We start from the raw sequence: 27,212 nt of genomic DNA, 5'->3' as shown, positions 1-27,212 counted from the left end.
ACTATTCTCACATATTCCTTTATGAAGACGCTTCCCCTGTCTGAGTGGTGCACAGAGCAGCCTTTCTGTGCTTCCAACCCGGGGTAGCAGTGAGTTTGCGAGGCGAGGGGCCATCACACCTCTCCTCCTGATATCCTCTCTCCTCCTTCCCTCTGTGTGTGGAATTCAGAGCAACGGACTCTTGGAGCAAGTAGCAGAACACAACAGAAGCAGGAACTCGGAAATAACGTTCATCTAGATGTAGAAGAGCAGCAACTTCATTTAATGGCAAGTGGCTCCAGGCAGAAGGATTATTAATATTCAGCATCGTTGTCAACCCTATGTCTCTCCTCCTCCAGAACCCACTCACATACCCAGTCATATGGATTGCATAACCTAGACATCACCTTTATTCTCCTTCCTTTTTCCAATGAGGTGAAATATAAGGAAATTTACAAGCCTTTCCTGGCTTTGATTCACAACCACAAAAATAACCCTCTCAAGATGCAGTCACGCAGGTTTGCTTGGTGATAATATTTTAAAATGTGCACTGACTTTTGGGGAATCTGCACACTGAATTTAAGCCTGTGAATTTCTTGGGGTTGCCGCTCAAAACCACCTCTGTATTCTCTATTATCCTACAGGTCCTCCTGCGCTGTCCTGTCTATTACCAGGTACCATTTACTGAGCCAGTACTCTGTTTTTGTTACCCTAAAATCCTTGGTACCACTGCGTGGGAGTAATGCTGCATTCTGTATTACATGCTCAGACTATTTTTGGATATCAGGCACCCTTAGCAAACATGACCAAGAGCTCCTACCAGCTCTAGTGGGAGTTATATGCACACACTGGCCTTCCCAATCGTTTGGGTAGTTAAAATAAAGCTTATTCAAAACACCGGCAGAATTAGGGCCTGATTCAAAGCCCATTGAAGTCAAGGAGAATCTTGCCTTGTACTTTAACAGGATTTGGGTCAGGCCTTTAGTCTGGGAATATCACGTGAGCAGCCATTCCTGTGGTGTTTTGATGCTTCCTCTTCCTATTCTCAGTATCTGAACATTACTAAAAAGTTCAGTTTAGATTCAACTCTAGAAATAGGCAGGGCCGTCCAGAGGATTCAGGGGGCCTGGGGCAAAGCAATTTTGGGGGCCCCTTCCATAAAAAAAAGTTGCAATACTATAGAATACTATATTCTCGTGGGGGCCTGGGGCAAATTGCCCCACTTGCCACCCCCTCTGGGCAGCCCTGGAAATAGGTAAGTGTTTCAGGGTGAGTGGGTTTTCCTAACCAGTTTGCCCATCTCTAGCAAATTCAGGGACAGGGGGAGAGAGACCCTTTAGCTCAGTGCAACATCCAATGGTTTTTGATGATGCTATAACTCAGGAGCAGTATAATTAAAGTTTGAGCATATTTTGGGTATGCCAGGAGTCAGGAGCTCTTGTGATATCCAGCACTAACCTCTCCAAACTTGGAGCTTCCAGGTGAAGAGATTTTAGGTAATCACCTAAGTGACAAGAGAAAGCTCATCTACTGGGTTTGCTATGGTGTCTGGTCCCTCATGTGTTATATGAATTTGAATAAAAATCACCACAAACTGATGCCACCAGGACAATCTACCTCTCGGGCAAACAAGCCTGACTCGATAACCCATAGACAGATGAGATCTTTTTAATGTTTTTTTTTAAATCCTAATACTTTTATATATAAAAGCGTGAGTGATGTTAATAACTATTGCTATTTTAGTTTTCTGTTATAGTTCCTTCCTTTCATCCCCATATTGATTCTCTGAAGCCTATGATTAGAGGAAATGCATTTAAAATATATGTAAACGCTGAAAAATACTGTATGTTGAAGATTAAAGGGACACTTATTAATACATTTAGGCCCCAAATTCAGGTTTTGTGAAAAACAATTCTGCACAAATTAAGATTAGCAGAATTTTGTCTATGATATTTTTAAAGTTCTGATGAAAACAGTTTTTTGTCTGGATTTTAAACCTTCCCCTGTGGTGTTTCCAGCCTTGGGATAAAGCATAAGGGCCAGAAAATGAAACTGCTTAGAAGCAAATGTGAAACTGACTAGTCTGTTTTTGGGAAATGCAAAAATAAATAATAGCCTTAATAAATGCAAAGAAAATTTGCTTTAAAAAAGTTATTTCTGTTCTAATAACCTAAGATGTTCACACTTTTGTGTTTTTACTATACGGTTTTAAATCTGTTTAATTCATAAAACACTCTTAAACCACCCTGATAAAAGGGTCTTTGAGATAACATTATCAGGGAAAGAAAATGCAGCTGTACTGTGGCTCCCAGATAAATGATGCCCCACTTGCAATGAAAATAGAACTGCATGACTCATCCAGGCTATGCAAACATTCCATGTTATAACATCAGAGCTGCCTGGGTTTTGTGTGGCACCTCATTAATTAAGTCACCACTGCTCTACCTCAGTCTCTGATTACATGGTGCAGGAGAAAATTATTAAACAAATAGAAGTACAGTTTTCTTTAGATGGGAGAAGAAGAACACACTAAAAAAAGGTTACTTTTCATTCTGACCTTAGTGAGACAATCATAATTTTGCTGGGACTGTCATGTCCTACAAGCTAAGATCAGAATATTAATTCTTTCAAATTATCCTTGAGGCTAATGCACCATAATTAATTACTCTTGGTCTACTTCTCTGCTGCCTGAACATTCCTCCTTCTTGCTGTTTTGAATAAACAAACAGCTTGGTGCAACGGAACAAGGGACTTTTTAATTATAATAAAAGTTCTGTGGTGACCTAACTTTGAATTAGTGATATTCCTAATTGCAATTCAGGAATCAGAGAGTGTCTGCTAAAGATTCAGTTCACAGTCCCATAGGTCTGACAGCCAAAGAATCAGTTCAAATACAGGAAACCTCAGAGCGACAGATCCCTGTGCAAAGGATGTATTGTTTCCTTTGCAGTTCCCAGATGGGCTGTCAAGAATGATGCCATGAAAGTAGTGGCAATAATTACATACTCTGCCACCTTGAAGTCTCAGGTAGAGGGATACTTGGTTTCTGTAGTCCAGTGTCAATTCTGGTGACAAATGCAGCCCTCAGCAGCTGACAGGTATTTTTGAAAGCATAACTCCTGTCACCATTTTGCTACTGAGTAGCACAAATGTTTTAGATGTAGAACCCTGACAAGCCTATGGGTCCCCGAACATTAGTTTCGAAGGCTACATTCACCAATCTGAACAAAACAGAATGACAAGTTAGCATGACTTGCATTTCTCTTTCAAAGGTTCTATGTGGCCAGCTCAGAAAGCTTCATTTCCAGGGTATCTTGACCAGGGAACTAGAGAAACTCAGAAAGAGAGTCCACTGGGGTGGAAAATTCTAAACTTCCAATGACCTTTTATGTTTCTGAAAGTCTAGTGATATTAATATGTAATTACTTTGAAGCCTTATTTGATACCTGCATGATGCATAACCAGCTCAAAATGTTTGTGTAATTTATTTAATTTAATATTGGTTTGGTTCTTCTTTTTTTGATAATAAACAATATGTGACTGATCATATGCTTTATCTACTGATTTGGAAGTACACTTTCCCAGAACCCTTATGCCAATTCTACTTGGTAGTATGGTGATAAAAGCTTTAGGCATGCCTATAGTTAATTTATTTTACCAGTGCTATCCTAGAGTTTCTGTATGCTTCTACACCTTTGCAGAATTAATGACTCTTATAGAATCCATGCTACACAACTCTCCTATATAAATCACATGGTTATTTATCAGCAAAGGGTGCTCCTTTTTCTCAAGAGGTCTCTCATTTTAGAAATAGTGTTAATACCATAGCTGGATTTCCTGGTCTGCTGGCCCCAACAAGAGGTACACTGCAATTGCATTTAGGTGAGCGTGAACTGAGTTATGTTAGAGAACAGATCTTGCTCTCCTGCCGCTAATGGCAGCAACAAACACAACACATGTAACATGACTTAGGCATACAGAATTATACACTTCTATGGTGGTGTTCACTTGCAGATCCCGATGTGTATTAAACTGTGTGACTAATTAAGCTTCAAAACATCCCTGGCCAGTAGGTACGATTACCATTTTACACATGGGGATACTCAGGTGAAGTGATTGGCTGAGGTCACAAAGGGAGTCAGCAGGAACAGACCCCAGCCCCTGGGGTGGGCCCCACACTCTGCCCGCGGCTGGGAACGGTCCCCAAGAGCCCTGGCTCCAGCCCCCTGCTCTGGGCACGGCACGTGAGCTGTCAAGCTTCCGGAAACCGCTGTCAGGGCCAGGGAACTCCAACTCCCAGCAGGCCTTGCGGCGAAGGCCGAACGAAGCCGCCTATTGGCCAGTGTCTCTGAGTTGGCGGCGGGTGGCGCGCGAGGCCCGCGGAGCGGCATGGCGGAGCGGAGGGGGCGGCTGCGGGGGGCGGCCTGGGCCGCCTGCCTGGGGCTGTGCGGGGTGGCGCTGGCCCTGCTGGCCGCGGTGCTGGTGCGGGCCTACGTCCTCCGCCCCCCGCCGGGCCCGCGGCTCTGGGAGCGGGGTGCCGCGCTGGGCTTCCAGCTCAGCGCCCGCGACAGACAGGAGCTGAAGGAGGCGCTGAGAGGTGAAGGGGCCGCGACCCCTCAGAGCCCATCCCGGGGGAGCCCCCCCCGCCCCTGAGACTCCCTGGCCCCCAGCTAACTTCCACCCCGGGGGACCCCCAGCCAACCCCCTCGGGACCCCCAACTAAACCCCACCCCGGGGGACCCCCAGCCAACCCCCCTCGGGACCCCCAACTAAACCCCACCCCGGGGGACCCCCAGCCAACCCCCCTCGGGACCCCCAACTAAACCCCACCCCGGGGGACCCCCAGCCAACCCCCCTCGGGACCCCCAACTAAACCCCACCCCGGGGGACCCCCAGCCAACCCCCCTCGGGACCCCCAACTAAACCCCACCCCGGGGGACCCCCAGCCAACCCCCCTCGGGACCCCCAACTAAACCCCACCCCGGGGGACCCCCAGCCAACCCCCCTCGGGAACCCCAACTAAACCCCACTCCTGGGGGACCCCCAGCCAACCCCCCTCGGGACCCCCAACTAATCCCCATGCCCCACCCCTGGGGTACCCCCAGCCAACACCCTGGGACCCCCCTGCCCCCCAACTAACCTTCACCCAGGGGGTCCCCTCAAACTATCCTTCAGATCTCCAGGGGAAACTGCCCCTGACTAAACCCCCTGGGGGGACCCCCACCTCCAGACTCATTCTCCCACCAAACAACTCCTCACTCCCAGATTAGCCTCCCCCCCACCAGGGATTCCCCAAACTAACACTGCTCCCGAGAACTCATGCTCCTAGACTAAATCTTTCCACAGACCTTCCTCCCCACATACACACACATAAACCAGGTTAACCACCTGGGGCCAAACCCCTATTCCTGGCAGGCTCCCACCAGCAGAACCACCTCCACCCCTTGAGAAATCCTGTAGACTATAATCCCATCCCAAATACCCCCACTCCTCCCATCCCTGATTGATCTGCCCTAATGATGGACCATTTTCAGCCCCTGCGCCTTTGTGGCTAAGTCTCTCCCTCCTCCCACCCCAGGACCAGCACTCCATCTCTGCTGAGGAGTGCACCCCCTTGGATCCCTAAAGTTACATTCCCTAACTGCCCCACCTCTCGCCACCAAAACTCCATCATGACCCTCCCCCAAGCAACTTCTACTAGGCTGCCTCCCCTCATTTCCTCTGGGGCTAAGACCGCATCCCAGGGACCTCTTGAGATTTAGTGCTCTGAAACCCCCCTTCACCCAGGACTCATCCTCCAGCTGAATTCTCCAGGGTCTGAGACTGCCCTGAAGACACTGAGCACCCAGAAATCCCATAAGTACTGATGCCTCCTCATCAGTTACTAATGCCATCCATTTACCAAGACCCCCAGGGCACTGACCTCTCTAGTCTGGTGTCCCTGGCAGAATTTCCTCAGTGGGCACTTCTCTCCCATGTGTACCATGCACCCTCAGGCACAGACAGAAACTGCTTGAGCATTAGCGCTCCCTCAACTGACACTATTCCCCCGCCTCCACTAATGTCTTCTTCCCATTGTGTCACTTTACTTTTAAGCATCTATTCAGCCCCTTATTGCTTGCTTAGATATTGGTCTGCCCCCCTCCCAGCACCTCTTCTCAGACACTGCCACATTCCCAAGGAAACAGCTAACCCATCCTCAAGCTCTGACACCCCTCCACTGACTGCCCTCCAGCAACTGAGGCAGCTGACACCACCCTGAAACTGACAACCTCCCTTTATCCCCATAAGGCACTTAACTTGTGTATTACATCCCTCCCCGCCCTGCTTCCATGACACTACAGAAAGTACATGCTATGGGTGTTAGGGAAGAAAGAAAAACTGCAGAAGAAAAAGATTGAAAATCATTTCTTAAAAAAAAAAAGAGGATTTATTTCTTCTGCTGACAAATGGAAGAAGGGAATAATATTGTTTTAATATCTCTTCTGTGTAATTCATTGCTTGTTATCAGTTAAGATTCTTTAGCACCGCATGACATGGTGCCTGTCTCAAAATACCTGGTATGTTTACATTTGCAGCCATATACTTTGACCTCAACAGATATCCTGAGCAAAACCTGGAGATGTGTCTTGGAGATAGTGGAGGACACAGACATCTGAGTGTCATCTGTGTATCAGTGACACCTGACTCTGACAATTTTGCTGAGTGGTCCAATGTAGATATTAATGAAAAAGGAAGACAGGATATTGAGGGATTCCACAACCAGGGGCCTGGGTGTCTCAGAGCGGTATAGCTGTTTTAGTTTATAAAGCACTTTGGATGAAAGATGATCTTTAAATGCAAGGTGCTGTTACTGTTGTTGGTTGGCCCATTCCTCATCCCTTGTTCATAAACATAATATTAAGTCTATAGAAGAGGGACGATAAGAAGTAGGTGAATCCATTAGGCTGCACCATATTTGGAGTGGATGTCAGGGAAAAACTAGCCCAGAAAGCTGTATAAATGTTTTAGAATTTGCCAAATGAAAGTACTGCAAAGCTGAAACCTGGCAATAAATGAACTATTATGCTTTCCCACAGCAGATATTCTTGTCTTAACTGGGACCAGAATTTCACACACCTGCAGCCTTTGTTTCCTCCCACTGACAGTATTCTCCAATATCTCATCCCTCTTACATACAAAACACAGTTTGTCTGCATTCTCCAATTGTACATCTTCAGATGTCCCTTTGGCACACTAAATAAATTAGTGCCCCCTTTTCCTTTCTGGCTCAAATCTTGTACCCCTGCCTTGCAAGCATCCTGTCATAGAGGTAATGTATTTGTGCTTTCAGACACAAAGACTCTTGCAGGAAACCTCTGGGGTATATGGATTACATTAGGATTGGCAGCTAGTAAAAAACCAGACACAGGCATCAAAGAATAGTTACAACTATTAAAATAGAGGAAAAGCTCTTCTATATTTAGTTGATGGAATTATTACCTCGCAGGTGGAAATGTTTTTTTTTAATTAGAAACCAAAAAATCTTTAGAGAGACCTTTGATGAAGTAGATGGGAGCAGGAGCAGGTCCATAGTGGGGCATTATGAGCCATCATGGAGCAGCACTGTCTGAAGTAAAGGATGATTTAGTGAACCCCACTGTTCCCATATAAATTTGATGAAGCAACTCACATTTTCCACTCAACAAGCTCCTGTGAAGTGCTAAGCGCTGTCTTCAGTGAGAGTTGAGTGTACTCAGGCTTGAGCCCAAAGTAATGTTTTTCATTAGGAAGCTTATTGAAAAAGATGGTGCAATTATATTTGAATTCCCATCTAGTAATATATTTGCATTTAATCCTAAAACGTTATGTTGACAAGGAATCAATCTTCACAATCCAGTGAAATGCAGCTGCTTCCAGAGTGGAAAGCGTAGCATTTTTAACAGTGCACAACAACAAAACACAACCATTTAGAACAAGTAATAAAGAAGAACATGCTATATGAAACTGCACAGGCATTAATAGGGTAGCCAGAATGTACTTAATGAGGTTAAAATGTGGTCGATTCTTTGAGGGTAATACCACCTCTACCCTTCTGTCTTGGGATCTGTAAAGTCTACAAAATACTCAGGATCTTAATTTTCCTACCTATTCAAATTACGGTTAAAAGGACTGTCGGACTGATTGTCATCATTGCCAAAAATCCTCTACTTCATATTTTCATTTAAGGTGCCATCAAAATTCAAACCGTTTCCTTCTCTCCAGAGAACCAAAATACAACAGCCTTGGCAGAATTTGGGAATTATATTCAAAAAGGTACAGAATTTACATTCCTACATATTTTTAATAAAAGGGCAGGAGATTGGCAACAAGTCGAGAAGAAGTTTAGATTCTGAATATAATGGAATAGTACTGTGTTTGGCATAGCACTTTTTATCTTGATTTTTCTCAAAAGGGAACTGTATTACCATCGGGGCCAAAATGGGACCTGCAGTTCAACTGTGGTGTATCTCCACTGATGGTATAAACTGTGCATAGACAGGGCATAGGTGTCTTTTTACTTCCATGTCATGACCCTGCTCTGAAGAGAGTTGGACAACCTTGTGATAAAAAAGCCTAAACCTGTCTGAGCCCTGTCTGTAGGTTCAATCGTCCAACACAGCTGCAGTGGTGGTGAATTACAGGTCCTGTTTTTGCCAAGGGAGACAAAACTCTAGTGAGGGTTTCCACTGCAGATTGGGACAGTTTGGTAAAGCTGTTTGAGGGAAGCTTTCATATTTGATGCCTGCAACAGATCAAGCTTTGTATCTTATTGCCATGTGTGTTAAAATTCATTATAGACCATGCTTCCATTAAAGTCAGTGGCAAAATTCTGCTAATGGGTTTGTGTCATATTCCCAATAATTTTGGTGGTGGAATAGAAAAGATCTTGCTGATTTTTCTCCTTTGTATATTTCTCTCTTCTTTTGACTTTATTTTTAAACAGTCTTTCCTGCTGTATTTTCTACCAAGTTCATTCAACATGAGATCATTGGGGGATACAGCCATCTCTTCACTGTCCAGGGTTCTGACCCCCAGCTCATGCCCTACATGCTGCTTGCACACATGGATGTAGTCCCAGCTTCCCAAGAGGGGTGGCATGTCCCTCCTTTCTCGGCTAAGGAACTTGACGGTTTCATCTATGGACGAGGAACAGTGGACAACAAAAATTCTGCTATAGTATGTCTTCTCTGTCACCTCATTTCAGAGCGATGAAAAACTCTAAGGAATGTTTTTGTTCAGGGTCTGATGGGTAAATAATTAACAGTCCCATAGTTTTGTGATTTGAGAACTTCTGTTTTGGAACTAGCTAGCTATTGAGAAAGGCAGTAATAATCCCAGAAACAACTAAATCAAAATTAACCATTGCAGTGAGGCAAAATGGATGCTGGCAAGACAGCAGAAATGCAAACTAACCACTGCTGATTAGACAATGATCACAGTTTAGGAAGGAAAAAAAAATAGATGAGACTGGAAAAACACAAGTGTCAATGGATGACAAACTTCATCCCCACTGTTCTTATTTTTCTTTGTTCTTCCTTAGTAATGTTTTCGTAGAAAAAGTTAATCCTCATTAAAGTAATGGTTTTACTACAACTAGCGAGAGCCATATCATATGCAGTCTAGATGTAATTTAAAGGCTCAATTAAGTGGGGGTTTTCAGAGATAGAGACCCCAATCATGCTCCCTTTGAAGTCAGTTGGAGTTTGCCTTGGCCTCCAGTAGGAGTAGGATCAAGCCTATACTATTTTATATATTTATTCTGATATTATGTAACACACTGAGTCTTAAGGATTATTAAATCTCTTGGATTGTGCTTGCAAAAGAATATGATTATCATCAACTAGGTGGAGTGAAAAAAACCTGCAATAGTTAAAAGAATGAAGCCTGCTTGAGGACTGTGAAAGTACTGGATTTCCTTTACATCTTCATGTTCTTTGTCATATGAAGTAGCTCTTCTTTGCAGCCTCAGAGAGCAAAAGGACACAGTGGCTAACATGCTGCCTCTGTTCCACAGGGTATTCTGCAAGCTCTAGAATTCCTGCTGAGAAGAGACTACAGACCTCGCAGGTCTTTCTATATTGGCATTGGACATGATGAAGAGGTATTTCTCTCAGTCGGCATGCATCCGATGAAGTGGGCTGTAGCCCACGAAAGCTTATGCTTAAATAAATTTGTTAGTCTCTAAGGTGCCACAAGTACTCCTGTTCTTCTCTCAGTCTGTCTCTCTCTTGTTTCCTCCTATAACAGAAGCATGATTCTTGGATAGCCAGTTGCCTGCATTGCCCTTGTACTTGACTAAATCAACTTTCTAAGGATTATTTACCGTGAAACCCCCTGATGATCATTGTTGCATTGACAAATCACTCTTTAGCGCACGGCAGTCATAGCTATATATTGACAGTTCAGCTCTCAGTGACCTGGGCATCAGGGTTTTGCTCAGTGGAGAGAGAGGAAAAGGGTAAATCTGTACTGTTCTTTGGTATGGCTGTCAGACAAAAAAGTACAGTGTATGAGTGAAATGTGAAAATCCAGGTTAAGATGTATTTGATTGTTCCAGGTGAACAGTGTTATCTAACAGAGTCTTCATTAATGACATAGAGCTAGAAATAGAGAATGATAGGGTGGCAGAATTGCCCATTCTCATAAAGACAAGAAGGGCATTCAGTGAAATTGAAAGCCAAGACATGATCAAATTAAATACCTTTTTAAACAATGCCTAATTAAGCTGTAGAGTTCATTGCTGTGGGGTAGCATTGAGGCTTCTCATGAATAATGAGAACATCTTCAGTTATATTAGACTGGATGTAAACTCTCTTGCTTCAGAGCATAAGCAACCACTAATTGACAGGGGTTAGAAAGAAACTTCATCCCATGGACAGTTTATTTCATAATTGCTCACTCTGTAGTTTCTTGCACCTTTCTCATGTAGCACTGGTCACTGTCAGAGTCAGGATACTGTACTAGATGGACTTCTTGTACGATTCAGCATGGCAGTTCCTCTGATTTGGACTCTTGTAGGTATCTGGTCATAAGGGAGCAATGAAGATTGCGGCTCTGCTGAAAGCTAGAGGAGTGAAGCTTTCTTTCCTGCTAGATGAGGGAAGCGTTATCTTAGATGGGTTCTTGGCGGGAATAAAGAAGCCAGTAGCAGTGTAAGTAAAGAAAGAAGAGAATTTAACACAATGAGCCTGATCCCTGGCTTTATGGGTAAGTATGAGAGTCTGCTAGTTTGGACTAATGCAGCGGTATCCATAATACAACATAAAGGCCCTCTATGGCAGCTGCTCTTTTCTTCCTTGGTGATGACACAGCCAATGAACTACAGGGTTTTATTACTGGTGGCTTGATTGCAGTTTCTGTTCATCTCAGTGAAAATATAAATACAAGCAAATGTTCGGGCTGTGTGCGTATTTAAGAATTAAGTATATTTACATACTTACATACATTTGTGTATGGCTCTTAGGCTCCTGTCAGATTTTCATTGCAGCCCTCGGTGTTGCAAAGATTGGGCAAAGATTGGGTGTTGCAAAGATTAGCTAATGCATAGAGCACTTGGCTGGGAAACCCACCCTTAGGTTTTCATCCCACCAATCACACTGTTGTTATACCTCTTTGTTTACTTGAGTAGGTGAGTTTCGCTAGGTTGCAGATGAGTCACAGGGCTGAGGATGGAGATGCCCATATTTATACGCAGCCGTCTTCTAGGCTGTCATTTATAGCTGCCCAGGGATTTTATTTTTTTTTTCTTTAGATAAAAATTTAGTAACTTTGATGTGCAGTTAAGGTTTTGGCAGCAGAACCTGAGGCTGGTTCACCATTGTGGCAATCCGTGTTTCAGCCTCCTGACTGCCATTTGCTGGTTGTGCAAATGGCAGGATGAGGGCATGCAGTCAATGCTATTTCTCTTTGGTCGGCTTAGATAGCGACCCTGATTTAGCTGTGAAGTTTGTCTTTGGTATGCAGCTTGTAAATTTGATTCATACCTTTTCTGAGGGAATGCAAGGGTGACCCTTTATCTTGAGTAGGAAAGAATGAGGAAATGGGGTATCTGTTGAGTTATGAATTCTGTTCCTTTCCCTCTGTGGTAGACAATCCTCTGAAGACCTGGGATCCCTCAATGGCCTCGCAGAAATATCACCTGGAGCTGGAGGTTAATTTAGGAAGCCCTGTGATGATTCAGTCTCATTTATTTGTTGTTATAAAAAGCAGGGCAAAGACAACCAGGCACTAACAGGATGTGGAATTGTGATGTAAAGAACTTGGTGACAGTGCCCATGTTTATCACATTTGTTTTATCAGACACTGTTGGTAGAAGGGTCATATCTGACTGCGTATAGGGGTTTTACAAATCCATTTCCTTCCCCAAAGCTGCAATTTAGTCTTTGTGGGGAGCATTCTGGTTTTCATGCAGAACTGTAGTCAAAAAGAGACCCCCATAATCTTAGTGTTGGCTGTGGGAGCATATAAAAGGGACAAGTGCATGGGCCAGTTTCCCAGTGGAAAATATGATACCTATATATTGAAATATGAATGCAGTTTAGATTTAATAAGACAGCAATTGGCCCTTGACATCAAACAAGAATTAAAATGCTATCATTTAAGGTTTTAAAAACACTGCATAGGATAAGTATTTCCTATTGTCTACCTCCACAAAGGTGTTTGTAAACATTAATTCATTTTAATTACCATGAAAGGCTCTTGTTATACTTAAATGACATTTGTTTTTAAGACACTTGGTCTGTCACTAATACTGCAGCCGTGGTACAAAACGTAAGCAAAGAGCCTTCCGAGTGCACTTACTTTCAGTCTCTGAGCAGTGCTGTCACAAGCAGGGTACTGCAGCTGTGCCAGAGCAAGAGTAGTTGTGTGATGTGAAATTTGGAGAAAAAGCCAAAACCACAATGGTCCTACCACTCAAGTGTGGCTTTAAATGCTTTTTGTTGTTGCTGCTGCTGTTAGAGTATTTTTGTTTGGTTCTAAAAAATAAGCATATCAGCCCCCTCTGTCTACAGTCAGTAGAGGCTGAAGAACTCCGGTTATGTAATATTTGGAATCGGCTTGATGAAGTTATTTCTTGTTCATCAGAATAGCTATCACAGAGAAGGGTTCAATTACAGCGAACTTCAGCGTGGAAAAAGAGCAAGGTCATTCCTCTGTCCCTCCTAAGGAGACGAGTATTGGTATTCTTGCAGCAGCATTGTCCAGGTGAGAGTTTACCTGACTGTGTAACAGACTTAAGATTGTCATGCAAAATCTCCGTAAACAGACTTGACTTCAGTGCTATATATTGTACCGCTCTGTGTATGTTTAAAACTGAAGCTTATGGCTCATATAAGTGTGCAGATATGCAACCCCTGGCTGAGAGGTTGTGGTCAGGGGAAGAGGGCGTGGCTGGAGCACCTCTGCACTCCAGCTAGTCACACTTCCTGGAATGGTCCCTAGGGACCCTGAAAAGCCAGGCATAAATTCGATGATCATTTGGGCTACTCAGACTTACTCCAGGGGCCTAAATGTCACTCAGTAGCCCTAGAATTTGGATATCTGCAAAGGTGACATGAATCTATTTTTGTTCCATCCTTTTGTCTGTTGCCAGAATTTCTCTCCAAGAATCTTTTGTGACTGTATCTGCTGCCTACAGGTGATATCTATGCAGGCAAATAAACATGGTGTGGTATCAAAATGTTATATCCCCTAGGTTCTGGTACAAGGTAGTGCTCCTGCTTCTCAGCCTCTCTATCCCAATGGATACAGACTAGATTGATGGGAGCAAGGGTGTTGTTTGATAGAAGGGCCTGAAATAAAGAGAGACTTGCTAGCTTTTTGGCCTACCATTTTTATAGATTTCCACATCTCCCTTACTGTCCTTTCCTTCCCATTGAGAGCCAACCTTGGCTAGCTCTTCATCCTCCCCAAAAAAATATCTTGGGATGAGACAGGAATGCTCTGAAATCTGGGGTGAAGTTGTTCTTGATTTGTGAGCTATGAGGGATATGGCTACATTTCAGGCTCTTGGTCAAATCTATGAATGCAGTCTGTTTTCTGCAAAAATGTAGAATGAGGTTTTTTTTCAAATGCTCATTTGCTTGTTGTAGGTTGGAGCAGAATCCCATGCCCAATCTGTTTGGCCATGGACCAGAAATCATGATTCTTGAGCACTTGGCTTCAGAGGTGAGTATTCAACTGTAGCTTCATTCTCAAGTTTCACATAATTAATGTTAATAAATTAAAAGTAGCCCCAGACGCAGATTACCTAGGGGGGTTTCCTAGTCTCTGTTAAAATCATTTAACTCAGGAGAATTCAAAGCTTAAGTGCAATAGTTCTCCCTCTGCAGCATCCCTCTTAAACTGAACGTAGCAGTGATCCCTTAGCCCCGTGTTCTGCTCTGAGTCGTGACATCACTTCAGTCTCTAAAGCTGGAATTTTGATAATTGGTGTATCTTTGTTTTCTTTTGCCACCTAGTTCCGTTTTCCTCTCAATCTCATCATGACCAACCTGTGGCTGTTCTCCCCTATCGTCAGCAGGTAAAGGGAGCACATCCCCTCTTCACATTCCCAGCCTCTGCCCCCATGAAATATGGGAACCAATGTCCATTTAGAAACTTTGGTCCTCTAGTTTTCTTGGCAGTAAGCCTGATCTTCCCTGGGAATCAGCCATCCTGTTTCTCAGTTTATCAGACTGTAAAGCATTTACCTTTAATTAATAATTGAAATATACTGTAGCTGCTCTGTTAATGCATAGGTTGGTCTAATCAATTTAATTCTCACTTTTGTCACTTATATCTTTTATAAATACAAAACTCCTTTTAAAAACTTATTTTCATGCAGAATTTTGGAGCAGAAGCCCTCCACTAATGCCTTGGTTCGGACCACCACAGCAATCACCATGTTTAATGCAGGAATCAAGGTAGCTTCATGTGTGCATTTGATTTTTCCTCCATGTAGCATGAGGAGAATGCTTGTATTATTTAGAATGGTGGTTCCCACATACTACTAGATGTACCACTATGAATGGTTGGTGTAGTCTCCTCCTACACTTAATTTTAAACTCAGCCTCTATACTGGGCCTTCATGCTTTGCCAACCTCACTCCATCTGAAAGTATAGCCCAGTTCACACCTTAGGGTTTACAACAGAAAATTGTTTCACTGATGACAATATTTGTTATCCAGTTCTTTCTAAACTGGTGCTGAAAATGGTTTAAGTGCTAATGTAGACAGGATAAAAAACATTTGCAACCCTGTTACACAGTGCGTGATTGAGACTTTGGACCACCCAATGTCAGCAACAGGACAACTTCCTACTCTAGATGGGACCTTTGTCCCATGATCACAAGACTGATATCCCTAAACTCCACAGTGGGTTAGAGCAAGCACAGCAGAGTGAGAGGCAGCCGGTTCTGGCTGGTACAGTCAAGGTCTTAACCTGATAAACTGCACGGTTGAGAATTGCAGCTCTGGAACACCAGTGAGAGCAATTAATAGTTTGGGCCTACTTTCTGCATTCCTCAAAGGAAATCTTTACTGAAAAGGATCATTTGTCTAGAAAACAAGTAATAGGTAAACAGTGACACTGAGTGGTGAGAAGAGAAATAACATGTTGTTTGCATTTTTACTGTGTGTGTTCAAAGACGGTGTAACTTGCATACTTAACAAAGTATAAAATATATTTTGTAGAAAACAGGAATTCTGTATCTCTACTGATGCTGTTAAGTGACGTACATGGGTCATGCCTGGTGTGCTTTGGGGAAATGGACTCAGCTATAAAGGAGGATTTTTTGGAAGAGTGACATCAGATAAAATGAAGTTATTATTTAAAAAAAAAAATGCCAAGCCCTTTCTCACATAGAGAAAAAATTCTAAATGAAAAGCACCTAATCCTTATATAACTACCTGTGTGGTAAATGGCTAATGTTTACAGTAATCAAATGGTGGAAGGTTTGGGCGTTTATTTCAATAGGAGCTGGTTGGGGCCTTACACTGTGAGCCCTGGAACTGCAAGAGCAATAGTTTAAACTTTTTGACAGCAGTGCATATCAGGCTGATGTAGTGGCAGTTCTGTGATTGGCCTTTGACTCTGCTTATGGCTTTCTTTGTATTGGTTGAGCCTCTTTTTTCCCCTAGTCCAATGTCATCCCACCTTCCGCAAAAGCAATTGTGAATTTTCGGATCCACCCATCACAAAAGGTTGAAGAGGTAATGTCTGCATGTTACATTTGTTCACCTATTTTTTTTCATCATGAAATTTGTCCCTGACATGTCATTTACTTAACTTTCCTATACCTTTGAAATAAACAGTTGTTGACTGGTCTGGAGATTGCAAGCTTTCCTCTGCATTGTGGATCTTGCCTCTGCCATCTCCAGACTGCGCAGTTGTAATACACTCTACCTAGGGTTCCCATAGATGACCTCTCAGCAGCTTCATATAGTGCAAAATTGCCCGCCTACATTTTGCAGATGACAGATGTGAGCATGTAATATCTGTGCTCTGTGCTGGCTTCCTTTATGCTTCCAGGTGCAAGTCAAGCTATTGGTTGTCTTCTGTAAATCTCTGAGTGTAATGGCATCTGACCAGCTGAGAATACCTTATCCCTTGTTGCAGCAGGTCTTTTCCATCAGAAAGCTCTCATTGGCTGTTCCCAAGTTTAGAGTCTAGGAGAAGGGAGTGTTCTGCAATTTGCAGTCTGCCAGAGCCAAGTTTATCCAAGATTTTTTTCCCTTTGAGCACATAGCATAAGATGCATGTGTCCACTGTGTCTTTTTCTTTATTGGGCCTGTAACCAGGGGAGATTGTCCCTTTGGGCCAGTTGTTTACTTTAATGTTTGTTATATGTGCCAGATACCACGGTGATGAATGCAGTATAAATGAGAGAGATCCTCAGTTGTTTGTTTTACAGGACTCTTTTTGAAGACTCACTTTGGATTCTAAACACTACCTTCTAAATATGGAGGCGAACAGGAGACAGCCCGGATTCTGAGGGACACCCTCTATGAAATATAGACTTGCAGCTATGTTAAGCAGCCTTTGGGAGTCACTCTTGCTTCAGAGTAACCCATAGACAAGTGGCTCCCACACTTCATTGGTTCACATACCCCCGCCTTAAAAAATTTGTGAAGTGAATTGATGAAACATCGAGCTCACATACTACCAGTGGTACATGGTGATCCATGGTTTGAGAATCTTGCCATGGACCATACATGCTTATGTAATAGAATTAAGGCTTATCTTCTGTCAGTTGCAGCCACTAGAAGGTGACCTGATCTCTCTCACTTGAGTAGGTCTGACATAGCCTATTATCTATGAATAATATCAGACCCTCTCTCTGGACAATCATGCTGAAAGCTTTTTTGGATTCCATTCACTTGACTGATCCAGCTACACATTGGTGCGCTTTTGTACTGAAGGGGTTAAGGAAGGCCTTTTGAGGCACTGACCCATAAGTGATTGCCTTGGAAGTACTTCGACCTTTAATGCCAGGAGCGCATTGTGTAAGAGGAAAACAGACTTCCACCATGAGGCCACTACATGGCCCCTGTCCTGATCGTATGTCTTCATTTGGAGCCATAGCTGGCAATTGATTTACAAGGCAAGCCTTGAAACTGGCACCTGCACAGACATCCACAAGGAAAACTCTCATTTCCTTTGCTTATTTGTTCCTCTGGGTGTGTTCATAGGTGCTAGAGATAGTCCGAAACACTATTGCTGATGACAGAGTAAAGATACACCTACAGGACGCCTTTGACCCACTCCCTATCAGCCCCTGGGATAATCATGCCTTTGGAGTCCAGATTTTCCGAAGAACCCTACTGGATGTTTTCCCCGATGTCAGCAGCGTAGCTCCAGGTAAGAGCAAACACATGATGATTATTGTTTCCTCTTATACTTCCACATTCCTGTCTCTCCCCTCCCACCCATTGCTTTGTTTCCATTTCTGTGTATCCCTTCACCCCAGCTGTTAACGACTGGAAACTGCTGTTGTTCCCTCTTCTGTTAGGTTCCATCTCTCTTCTCTAAACTGTGTGTGTGTGTATGGGGCGAGTTATGGTGGAAATAGAAAAAAGCAAACAGGAAACTGGCAGAAACAATGAACTTTGAATTGAGTCTCCCTGCAAAACATACCAGGGAATCTCTTCAGGCATGTAAGGAGTGGCAGGGGAGGTCTTCTCGTCTTAGCACTTCAGTTTGCACTTCCATGACTGGCAAAATCATCTTTCTTCTTCTGTACTGTACCTTACTATCTAAAGTCCTTATCATGCAAGCTGTTCCACGCTGGTGCTACAGCTTAAGGGATAGGAACTTAAGCTTGAAATTGACACATAGAAGAATAAGAGCCTGATACTGACAGATGCTGGGCACCACAACTCCCATTGAAGTCAACGAGGTGTGGTGCTCAGCTCCTCTTGTTGCTGAAAGAGTTCCAGCATTCTTTATTTCCTGTGCTGATGTGGGAACAATAATTTGTTTTAAAAAGGAGTTTAAGTTTTCAAAGTGTAGAAATGCAACATCAGCCGAGCCTTTTTCCTTGAAGACTAATTGGTTTCACTTGTGCTGAGACAACCTGACCTGTGGGTTTGTTTTCCAGGTATTTGTATTGGAAACACAGACAGCCGGCACTTCACTAATCTCACAGATGCCATTTATCGATTTAACCCACTGGTCTTTAAACCGGATGATTTACCAAGGTATTGTATTCTGCTGGTGTGGGGAATACTCTAGGGACTACCATTAAAGAAAATTAGCATATGCTGGCCTAGAGAATGAAACCAAACTTTGTATACTGTGGTGTGGCAGTATGGGTGCCTCAGAATCACAAAAGCCACCCATTTCCTGCAGCGTTGGGTGCTGCACACATAATGGGTGAGAACTGCTGTGGGAGAGAGTTAGCCCCGGTTCGTCTCTGTTTAAAATGTAGACAGGACCTGGTTCAAACATCCCTTCCAGTGGGACAGCTGAACTTGGCTGGATCACAAATACAATTTCTGGGTTCTGAAAGGTTTGGTTCTAGTGTGAAGCCCTTATTTAATATGGATGCCCACATGCCGGCACAAACATGGTTACTCCCACTTGATTAACCTTTTAAAGCTGGGAGTTATGTGAATACAAAAGTATTAACCGTGCTAGGAGTTGGTTCACTGGCTAGCGTATCAATTTTATCTTCCATGCGAGTGTAACTGAAATAGCAGCAGTGTGTCCAGGTAGCTGTTCTGCACTCTGACTCAAAGGGTCTGTGGTAGGTTAATGCAGGGACCGACAGTGCCTGCTATACTTCCACTTTCCTGCCCTATCCACCCACTCCATGGTCTTACCCACTGTGCTCTGGCCTTAGAATCAGTAAGCCATTTATGCTGGCCTCAGGAAAAGATCTTGCTTGGAGTGCATTGTTCTGTAGATTTTTATTTGTCTCACACTGTTTCCTACTTAAGTCCTGACATTCCCGAGCCTTTATAAAGAGAACTGGGGAATCAGCAGTCTGGACTGGGTTTGCAGTTCCCATGTAGGTGGCTCATGCATATTGTAATGAAAAATACTCTTCTCACTTTAACAGAGTCCATGGCTTGAATGAGAGGATCTCAATTGAGGGCTATGAGAAACAAGTGGAGTTTCTCTACCAGCTGATTCAGAACTCTGATATCAGCAAGCTCCCAGAGCCTCATATAAACTCCCACGAGCTGTGAGACAAAAGAGATGGGGAGAGGAGCCGCTATGGAGGTGAATCATGGGATGGCAGCGACTTGGGGTATACAAAGCAGCTACTTATTGACATTGCACTGTGTTCTGGAACTAGGTTATTGTGGATGGTAATTTGCATAGAGATGAAAAGCAATGAGGCTGCTGTCAGCAGATACAAAGCCTGCCAAAAAGTAAAGAGAAACTTGAAATGGCAGAAGAGAATTGGAGCAATGGAAAAAGCCTCTGATCTCCACACCTCCTCATCTCCCTACCTTCACCTGCAGCCATTAGATACATGCTAATATTAAAGGGAAGTGCTGTGGGATGGAGCTTGGGGGGAGGGAATGTTAAGGAGACACAGAACAAGCACAACATGGAAAAACTGGTGGAAATGGCCAGAAAACAGAGATTTATTTTCTGGAAATATCCATCTCCTTTCATAACCCCACTCCTTTACTGTACCACAAAATGTTCACCCCTGTGGAAAGGGTCAGTGCAAGGCCTAGGCACCATCCAAGTCCTATCTGGAGGGCTTAAGTCCCACTAAAGTAGGTATTTAATTAGGATTTAAGTGGTGCCTACGCCTTTTCCTGGGCCTCTACACGGGCGAATTTCATCCAAATGGATCATTATATGTATTCCCAAAACACTGAAGCGCCGATCTGCAAGGTGCTGAGCTGAGGTCAGTGGAAGCTGCCACCGAGCACTTTGCAAGATCAAGCCCCAGAAGCCTGAAAATCCTGGTGCTGTGAAGTTTAAAGACAGCATGAAATGCTGAATATGCATCCCCCGCAGTAGTATGTGGAGCATGCTGTGGAGCATGCTGTGTAATGCCCCTGGTACTGCAGCAAGCTTGCTTTTGCCATTAAGTTGACTTTCCCTGATGCTCACATGCCATCCATTGTTACAATTTTCCTGAGCTGTGGTGCGTTTTACCTGTGTAACAGATGGATATATATGCCTCAAGGAGTGCTAGTAACATACTGATAAGGCCACAGGAGCATATGCCCTCTCCTCAGCCCCCTCTGTATATTTACTGCCTGTGGCCATTTCAGAAAAGACTAGTGCTTTCAGAGGCCCAACCTGGAACACTTTTTAGGGGCCTGGTTTTCAGAAGGTGGCTGTTCAGCACTTTCTGAAATCCCATTTAAGGGATCTCCCAGTCACTAGACATTTGAAAATCTTGGTAATAATTTACAATAATTTTAAAAATCTCCGAAAGATTGAATTACATAGTTCCAACTGGTGGTGCCTCGGATTTCTTTTCTTCCTTTTTTTGGTTGCATTTAAGTATTTCTGTCTCTCTCTCTTTGGTAAGCTCCATGAGGCACTATGTGATCGTGGTGCCAGAATTATAAATTGCAGATTTAAGAAAAAATAAATCAAAATTGTGTGTTTGTCTATTTTCCCTTTTCACTGAATAGGTTGATACCTAGGAGATATATTCTTCCCTTTTCATCTTTAGTTTTCCGTTCCTAGCTTGTTTCTGTATGGTGCAGAATGATTCCAGTTCCCTTCCAGTCAGGTGGAGCTGAGAACACACTGCACCTTATTGGAAAGGTCCCTAGCACACTAAAACTGTCTACACTAGCACTTTTCAGGAAATCACCCACCCTTGCCTTAGTAACGATGGCAGCCTAAGTGTAGACAGGCCATTGGCATTTTTACCACCATGTCATCTAACCCTGCATGCTTTGCACTAGTGCACTCATCATTGTTACCACCCAGGGGTTTGCACCAGAGGGAGATTTCCCAGAAAGTGCTAATGTAGACCAGGATTAAGTATCCTTCTTTTAGGCTATTGCAAAAATGTTCCCTTTCACTAAAGTTGCCATTATTAATCAAACAAACAATTGCCAAGAAGTGGCATCTTATTCAGGTGCTATCCCCAAGTGCAAATAGGGTGAAAGCCACTTCATGCACTACTAACACAGGAAGTGCAATGCTGGAAACAAGCTAAAACCTCTTTCAGCTGCACTGTTCCATAGATGTCTGTCAAATTGTACTTTGGAATGGAAAGTGCTCTCTGTATTCTTGGTGAAGAAAATATAGGAATAAGGTAGGTTACAATGAAATGTCATCTTGGAAAACACTAAATAATGAAACTGATTCTTGTACACCTCTACCCCAATATAACACAAATTCAGATATAACACGGTAAAGCAGTGCTGGGGGGGGGGGGGGGCAGGGCTGCGCACTCCGGCGGATCAAAGCAAGTTCGATATTACACAGTAAGGTTTTTTGGCTCCCGAGGACAGCGTTATATCGAGGTAGAGGTGTACTTTCCTTCTTACCAAACTGTTTATATGCACACTGGTTTTTTTGCAACAGATGCACTAAAATTAAATTACTGATAAAAAATAAAACCTGCTCTTGATTTGAAGCTAATAAAATTGGGATTGCAGATTCTTTCCCGGTCTTTATTTAATATTCTAACATGAATGTATAATTGCTGGGAAGAGGTTCATCTCTTCCCTGCCATCAGTCATTTCCACACCTGGGTCTTCATTAGAGCTAGTCAAAAAAATTCCATCAAAACAAATTTTTGCCAAAACAGGAAAAAACCCACATATTTCCAACCATCTCCCCTCCCTGGTGCCCTCCTTTCTGTACGAAGCCTGTGTCAATTAATTTTGTCTATTCCCTTCCATAAACTGTTTAGGGGTCTGCCTAAATATCCAGCAGGATTTGCTACTTCCGTGACAGGAGGTTCCCCTGGAACCTGACACTCCCCACCCCCACTGAGCTAGATAGCAAGAAGTCTTTAATCAAGCGTCTCTCTCCTTTGTGCTACCACGTGGCTGGCTTTGAGAAGAAACCTGTCATGCTTGGAGTGCCAGCTCTCAAGTAGGGAGACTACCACCCCAAAGTCAACTTTCACAAGCTACCTGCGTGGCCTTAGAAAGCTGCAATGACACAGCTTTTTCCCTGAAACCCCCTTGTCCCTTGAAGTATCAGGCTGAAGCTGAAGTCTCAGTCTGAATCTAAAATAGAGACTTGAACCATTGGTAGTTGAACCAGCCAGGAGCCCTCAGCAGTAGGACCGTTGTATCTGTTACACCAGTGATTCCCATCCACACTCACCCTTCAGCAGCAGAGATCGGCACATTGAAGACGCACATGGACATCTAATCCAAATGGTGATCTCATAGTTTAGGTGGTGTTGGAAACACCTTTGTGTGGGGGAACCACCTAGTGGTTAACACACTAAGTTCTGGGCTAAGCTGCCATTTGCACCAGTGCAGGTTAATGTGGTTTCAAGCAGAGAGTGACCTGCACTAATGCACTGTGGCTTATTGCAGTTTTGCTTATTTAGACTAGGGGTTTGCACCAATGCAGTTGCAACAGTGTCTGCAATCGCATGTAGGCAGGGGCTTGGCGATGGAGGCAGACCACCTCCCTTACTGATTCAGACACACCAAGTTGCAGCACCATTTAACTGGGCAGGAGCTGTCATGTTTCAAAGGGGAAGATTAAGAAGTGTAGAAACCATAATCATCACTTTCACAGCATTCCGCCTTAAGCCAAGAGCAACAGAATGACCCCAAAATGTCGCCATTGATTTGTTTAGAAAGGAATAGAGAAAATGTTGAGGTTTCGTTAAGTCTTTAGTGGCGGGGGTATCTGCTAAGTAGCCTTTTGCTTCTCCCCTGCCTTTGCCTTGTGTGGACCCCTCACCGTGTCTGAAGTGGTAGAGTACACTCAGCTCTCCCTGGGATTTGGCCCTGTTTGCAGTGGGCATGAAACAAAGTAACATTCCACATTGCACATAATTGTCTTAATCAGGTTAATGTAAATTAAAGAGCAGCTCCCAGCCAGACTTCTAATAAGACTTAGTGCTTAATAGAGCATGTTTCATCTTCATTTTGTTAGCACTAAATTGGCTGCAGTCCTGCAGTGAGCTCTGGGTGGGCAGACCTCAGCCTCTGGGCTTAGAACCATGGAGGGATCAGGGCCTTCATTAGTTCCTGACAGTTCCTCTCCCCTGCTCCATCCTGAACTCCCGCCCCGATTCTCCCACCCGCACAAATCCAAATTATTCTCTGCAGCCTTGACAAATACAATCTTGTCCCGCTCATATCCCTTCAACAAATAGTAGTTAGTTTGCTCAATCCAATGTCTGCTGAAGTCAATGGAGATGCACTGACGTCAATGGCCTTTGGATCAAGTCCTCTGATTCTCACAAGCACCCATCTGCAGTGAGATAGGTAAGTGTCATCCCATTGGACAGGGAAACAGCAAGGGAGAGATGTGCAAAGGCCTGAGTAAGATAACTCTTATCCTTAAGAATCAGGTGGGTTATGGATTGACAAAAAATCCTTCAAGCTGACCATGTATCTGGAGTGCAACTGGACAATGTGCTGCTGTACCCCTTAATCCTTCAGTCTCTCTTTAATGATGGTTTGGGAGCTGTGCAACCATTAAATGTAGGAGTATAAGTACTGGAGTTTACAGATGATTCTTTAGGATATAAATGCGAATATAATAAACATTAGTTACTGATGCTAAGGGCTTTACACATGTATATGGAGATAAGAATAATATAGTGCCTGGCCCAGGGGCCATACTTTCAGCTAAGTATCTCCAGATGAGTTACAAAGAGCTAGTTCAGTCTCATAACACCTCTTTCAAAGTTAGGTAAGGGGAGTTATTTCCCAGGGTACACATGGGACAATTTAGATAGAGACGAAGACTCCAGTTCAACAAAGCACTTAGGCAGTGGACTATACCTATCCCTGCTGATGCCAGTACAATCTCTCCTGTACTTTGAGCAGGTGCTCAAGTGCTTTGCAGGAACGGCCTAAATGACACCTAAGGTTACATGGGGAAATGAAAGCGGAGCAGTCCCCTGCTCTAACAATATGAAAACAACGTGGTTCCAATTCTCCTTTCCCACTAGTACACAGCAGAAGTAAATGCCCTGTACTATAAGATGATACAATGAAATAAAGCTGGCATAATGAGGTGTATAGATTACTTTAAAGTATTTGTTGTATTTAGTCACATTAACTCATTTTTAAGTGCCCGACGTTAGTTGCGTCTGTGGCATGACATACTGCAATATGTAAGGTTGGGCAGGAACTCGCTCCAGTCATCTGCCCCCCCATGTAATTTCAGTCCACATACTATAATTTCATTAATCCTGCACCCATTGTAACAACAAAATGAATACGAATGTAGCACACCCCATTCCCTCCCTCTTCTCTTCCCCCCCCCCCCCCAAAGTGGGAGGCAGCTTCCTCTGGCCGGCCCCAGCAATGGTCTCTTCTCTGAAAGTTTCAGCTTCTTGCCTTGGCAGGGCATAAACAAAGTGAGTGCTGCAGGTTTGCATAATCCTAACTCAGGTCACATTGTTGTACAAGCAAATACCAGGGCCTGAAAAGAGGCATTTGCCCTCTGTTGCCTGTAGCAATCGGAGCAAAATCTGGAAGCAAGCCAGGCAAAAATGTCCTTTACATTTTGTAGTGTCCGGCTACCACACAAACCTCACTTCCCTCTGCCTTGACGCAGGGTTATGTCTTTAAATGAGATTCAATGAAGCACGTTTCACTGTGAGGGGAAGTGAAGGGCAAATAGCACTGGCAGGCAGGGTTGGTTGGGGCAGGTGCTGGGTAAACGTGTGCCACGCCGTCCTGCCAATGCACCACAGGTCTGAGCCTCAGTTAGGCCCTCCTCCTCCAGCCCAGAACCAAAGCTGGGATTGTGCAGTGTCTGTCCTGGATAAAGGTTCATAGATGCATCTTGAAACCACCACACTCAGGTGCTTTTGATAGGCTTTAACCTGAGGTCTCTAGTGGTACAAGCCTGTAGTATTAACCCATTGCTCCAGCTGCCCCACTTCCTAACTGAGCCGTTTTTTTATGGTAAGCGTGGGGTTTTCCCCATCAGCCAGGACTCCCCTACACCTATTCTCCTTCCCCCTAGTGCCATTATTGGCTGTCATGTCTCGCTAACCTGTCTAGGTTTTTACAGGGTTACACATCACCCTGATAGCTATAAATCTCTCCCTACAGAATAGCTTCTCTTTCCATCCCATACAATCTTTCTCATGGGCTGGTTATATGCCTCCTAAAATGCCTCCTATTTAAATGGTATTTAAGATCTAAGGTAATTCATAAAGTGCAGTGTAAGGGTGATTCATTGGCCTTTTTTGTAAAGATCAAATGTAGCCTGACATGGGTAAGTAATTTTTATTATGGAATGGAGCGCAGTATAGAAACCTAGCTGGATGGTATGGCTTCATTCTCTTACATGCTCTATGAGGTACTATGGTAGAGAAACAGACTATCATCCAGTAGAGAAATGGGCCTAAGCCAGAACTCCTGATCCAAGTACACATGAACTTTGGAAAACTTCTGCTCTGAATCTCAACTTTGTAGCTTGGACTCAGTTTCGTTACATCATGAACTACTATGATCCTCTTACGTATGTGGAGAAGGTTTCCTCTCCCTATTGTATTCACCTTTGCTCTGTCCTTTCCCCTCATCCCCTTCCCATGTCCATGAAGCTCACAATCCTCTGACAATAGTTAACGAAAGTGAACATGAACATGTCTATGGTTGTCTAACCCCACCAGCCATCAGGTAGGCAGCAGCCAAGCTGGGCCTGGATCACACCAGGGCATACAGGGCTGACTGATGCAGAGCTAAGGAAAGGCCAAATTCCACATCTGCATTTTCTAAAGAAAGCGCTGTTACCGGCTTCTGTTTAAAAGGGCCGGGTTTATTTTGAGCCCTGGATGACTGTGGATGATTGTCCATGACTGTCAAGCGCTGAGTGAGAGGAGCAGGCAGGAACAGAGTATTTACAAAAGCATTTCCTCCAGCCATCTTGCCTTCTTGGCTCCCCTTTTGCCTTCTCTTGCCTTTTCTTTTAAGATTGTAGAGCTTGTGAGACCATTTTTTCATGCAGATACTGTGGGAACGTCCCCTCTCAGCTTAGGCAATGCCCCTCAATCCCAGCATGCAGCATCCCTTGCTATCTTAGAGCTGGGTTCCCCTCACAGCTCTGTCAGTGATCCTCAATTCTGGCATACAGCATCCCTGCTATTCTACAGAAGGGTTCCACATACACAGCTCTGCTAGTGCCCTTCAGTTCTGGTCTTTGACACTCCTGTTCTAGAGCATGGGTCCTGTGGAAAAATTGCCAGCCCAACATGTCCCCTCCTGGATGGCTGTGGTGCTGCAGCAACTTTTGCCTCAGTTTCCCCAGCTGTCTTTTGGCCTACTCCAACCATAGGAGAGTCCTGGTCCTCTGGCCAGTCCACTTTGCAGACTCCTGCCCCTTCCAGGGCCAGACAGAGCCATAGAAATGTTTTCAGAAAACTATCCACAATGGCTCCAAGATCTCTTTCTTGAGTGGTAACAGCTAATTTAGACCCCATCATTTTTTATGTATAGTTGGGATTATGTTTTCCAATGCGCATTCATCAACATTGAATTTAATCTGCCATTTTGTTGCCCAGTCATCCAGTTTGGTGAGATACCTTTGTAGCTCTTCGCCGTCAGCGTTTGACTTAACTACCTTGAATCATTTTGTATTGG

At 43.9% G+C, this 27,212-nt stretch overlaps 1 protein-coding gene across 2 annotated transcripts; it reads left to right on the top strand.

Annotated features, from left to right (window-relative positions):
• Positions 1-4,353: 4,353 nt before the first annotated feature.
• On the top strand, positions 4,354-22,076 carry PM20D1 (peptidase M20 domain containing 1). 2 transcript variants are annotated; one of them, XM_045014814.1, is made up of 13 exons: positions 4,354-4,576; positions 8,224-8,274; positions 8,945-9,177; positions 10,016-10,102; positions 11,020-11,153; positions 13,087-13,206; positions 14,094-14,169; positions 14,463-14,524; positions 14,828-14,906; positions 16,122-16,193; positions 17,673-17,841; positions 18,581-18,680; positions 19,544-22,076. In XM_045014814.1, exons 1-13 carry the CDS (start codon positions 4,369-4,371, stop codon positions 19,671-19,673), a joined length of 1,521 nt encoding a protein of 506 aa, XP_044870749.1. In that variant the 5' UTR covers positions 4,354-4,368; the 3' UTR covers positions 19,674-22,076. The 2 variants fall into 2 exon arrangements, with proteins under 2 accessions (XP_044870749.1, XP_044870748.1); XM_045014813.1 differs by having other exon boundaries at positions 8,188-8,274.
• Positions 22,077-27,212: the final 5,136 nt, after the last annotated feature.

The sequence above is a fragment of the Mauremys mutica genome, chromosome 4 (genome assembly GCF_020497125.1).
Source record: "Mauremys mutica isolate MM-2020 ecotype Southern chromosome 4, ASM2049712v1, whole genome shotgun sequence".
Classification (NCBI taxonomy): Eukaryota; Metazoa; Chordata; order Testudines; family Geoemydidae; genus Mauremys; species Mauremys mutica.
The sequence above is the reverse complement of the archived record's forward strand: the minus strand, read 5'-3'. Positions and strand labels throughout refer to the sequence as shown.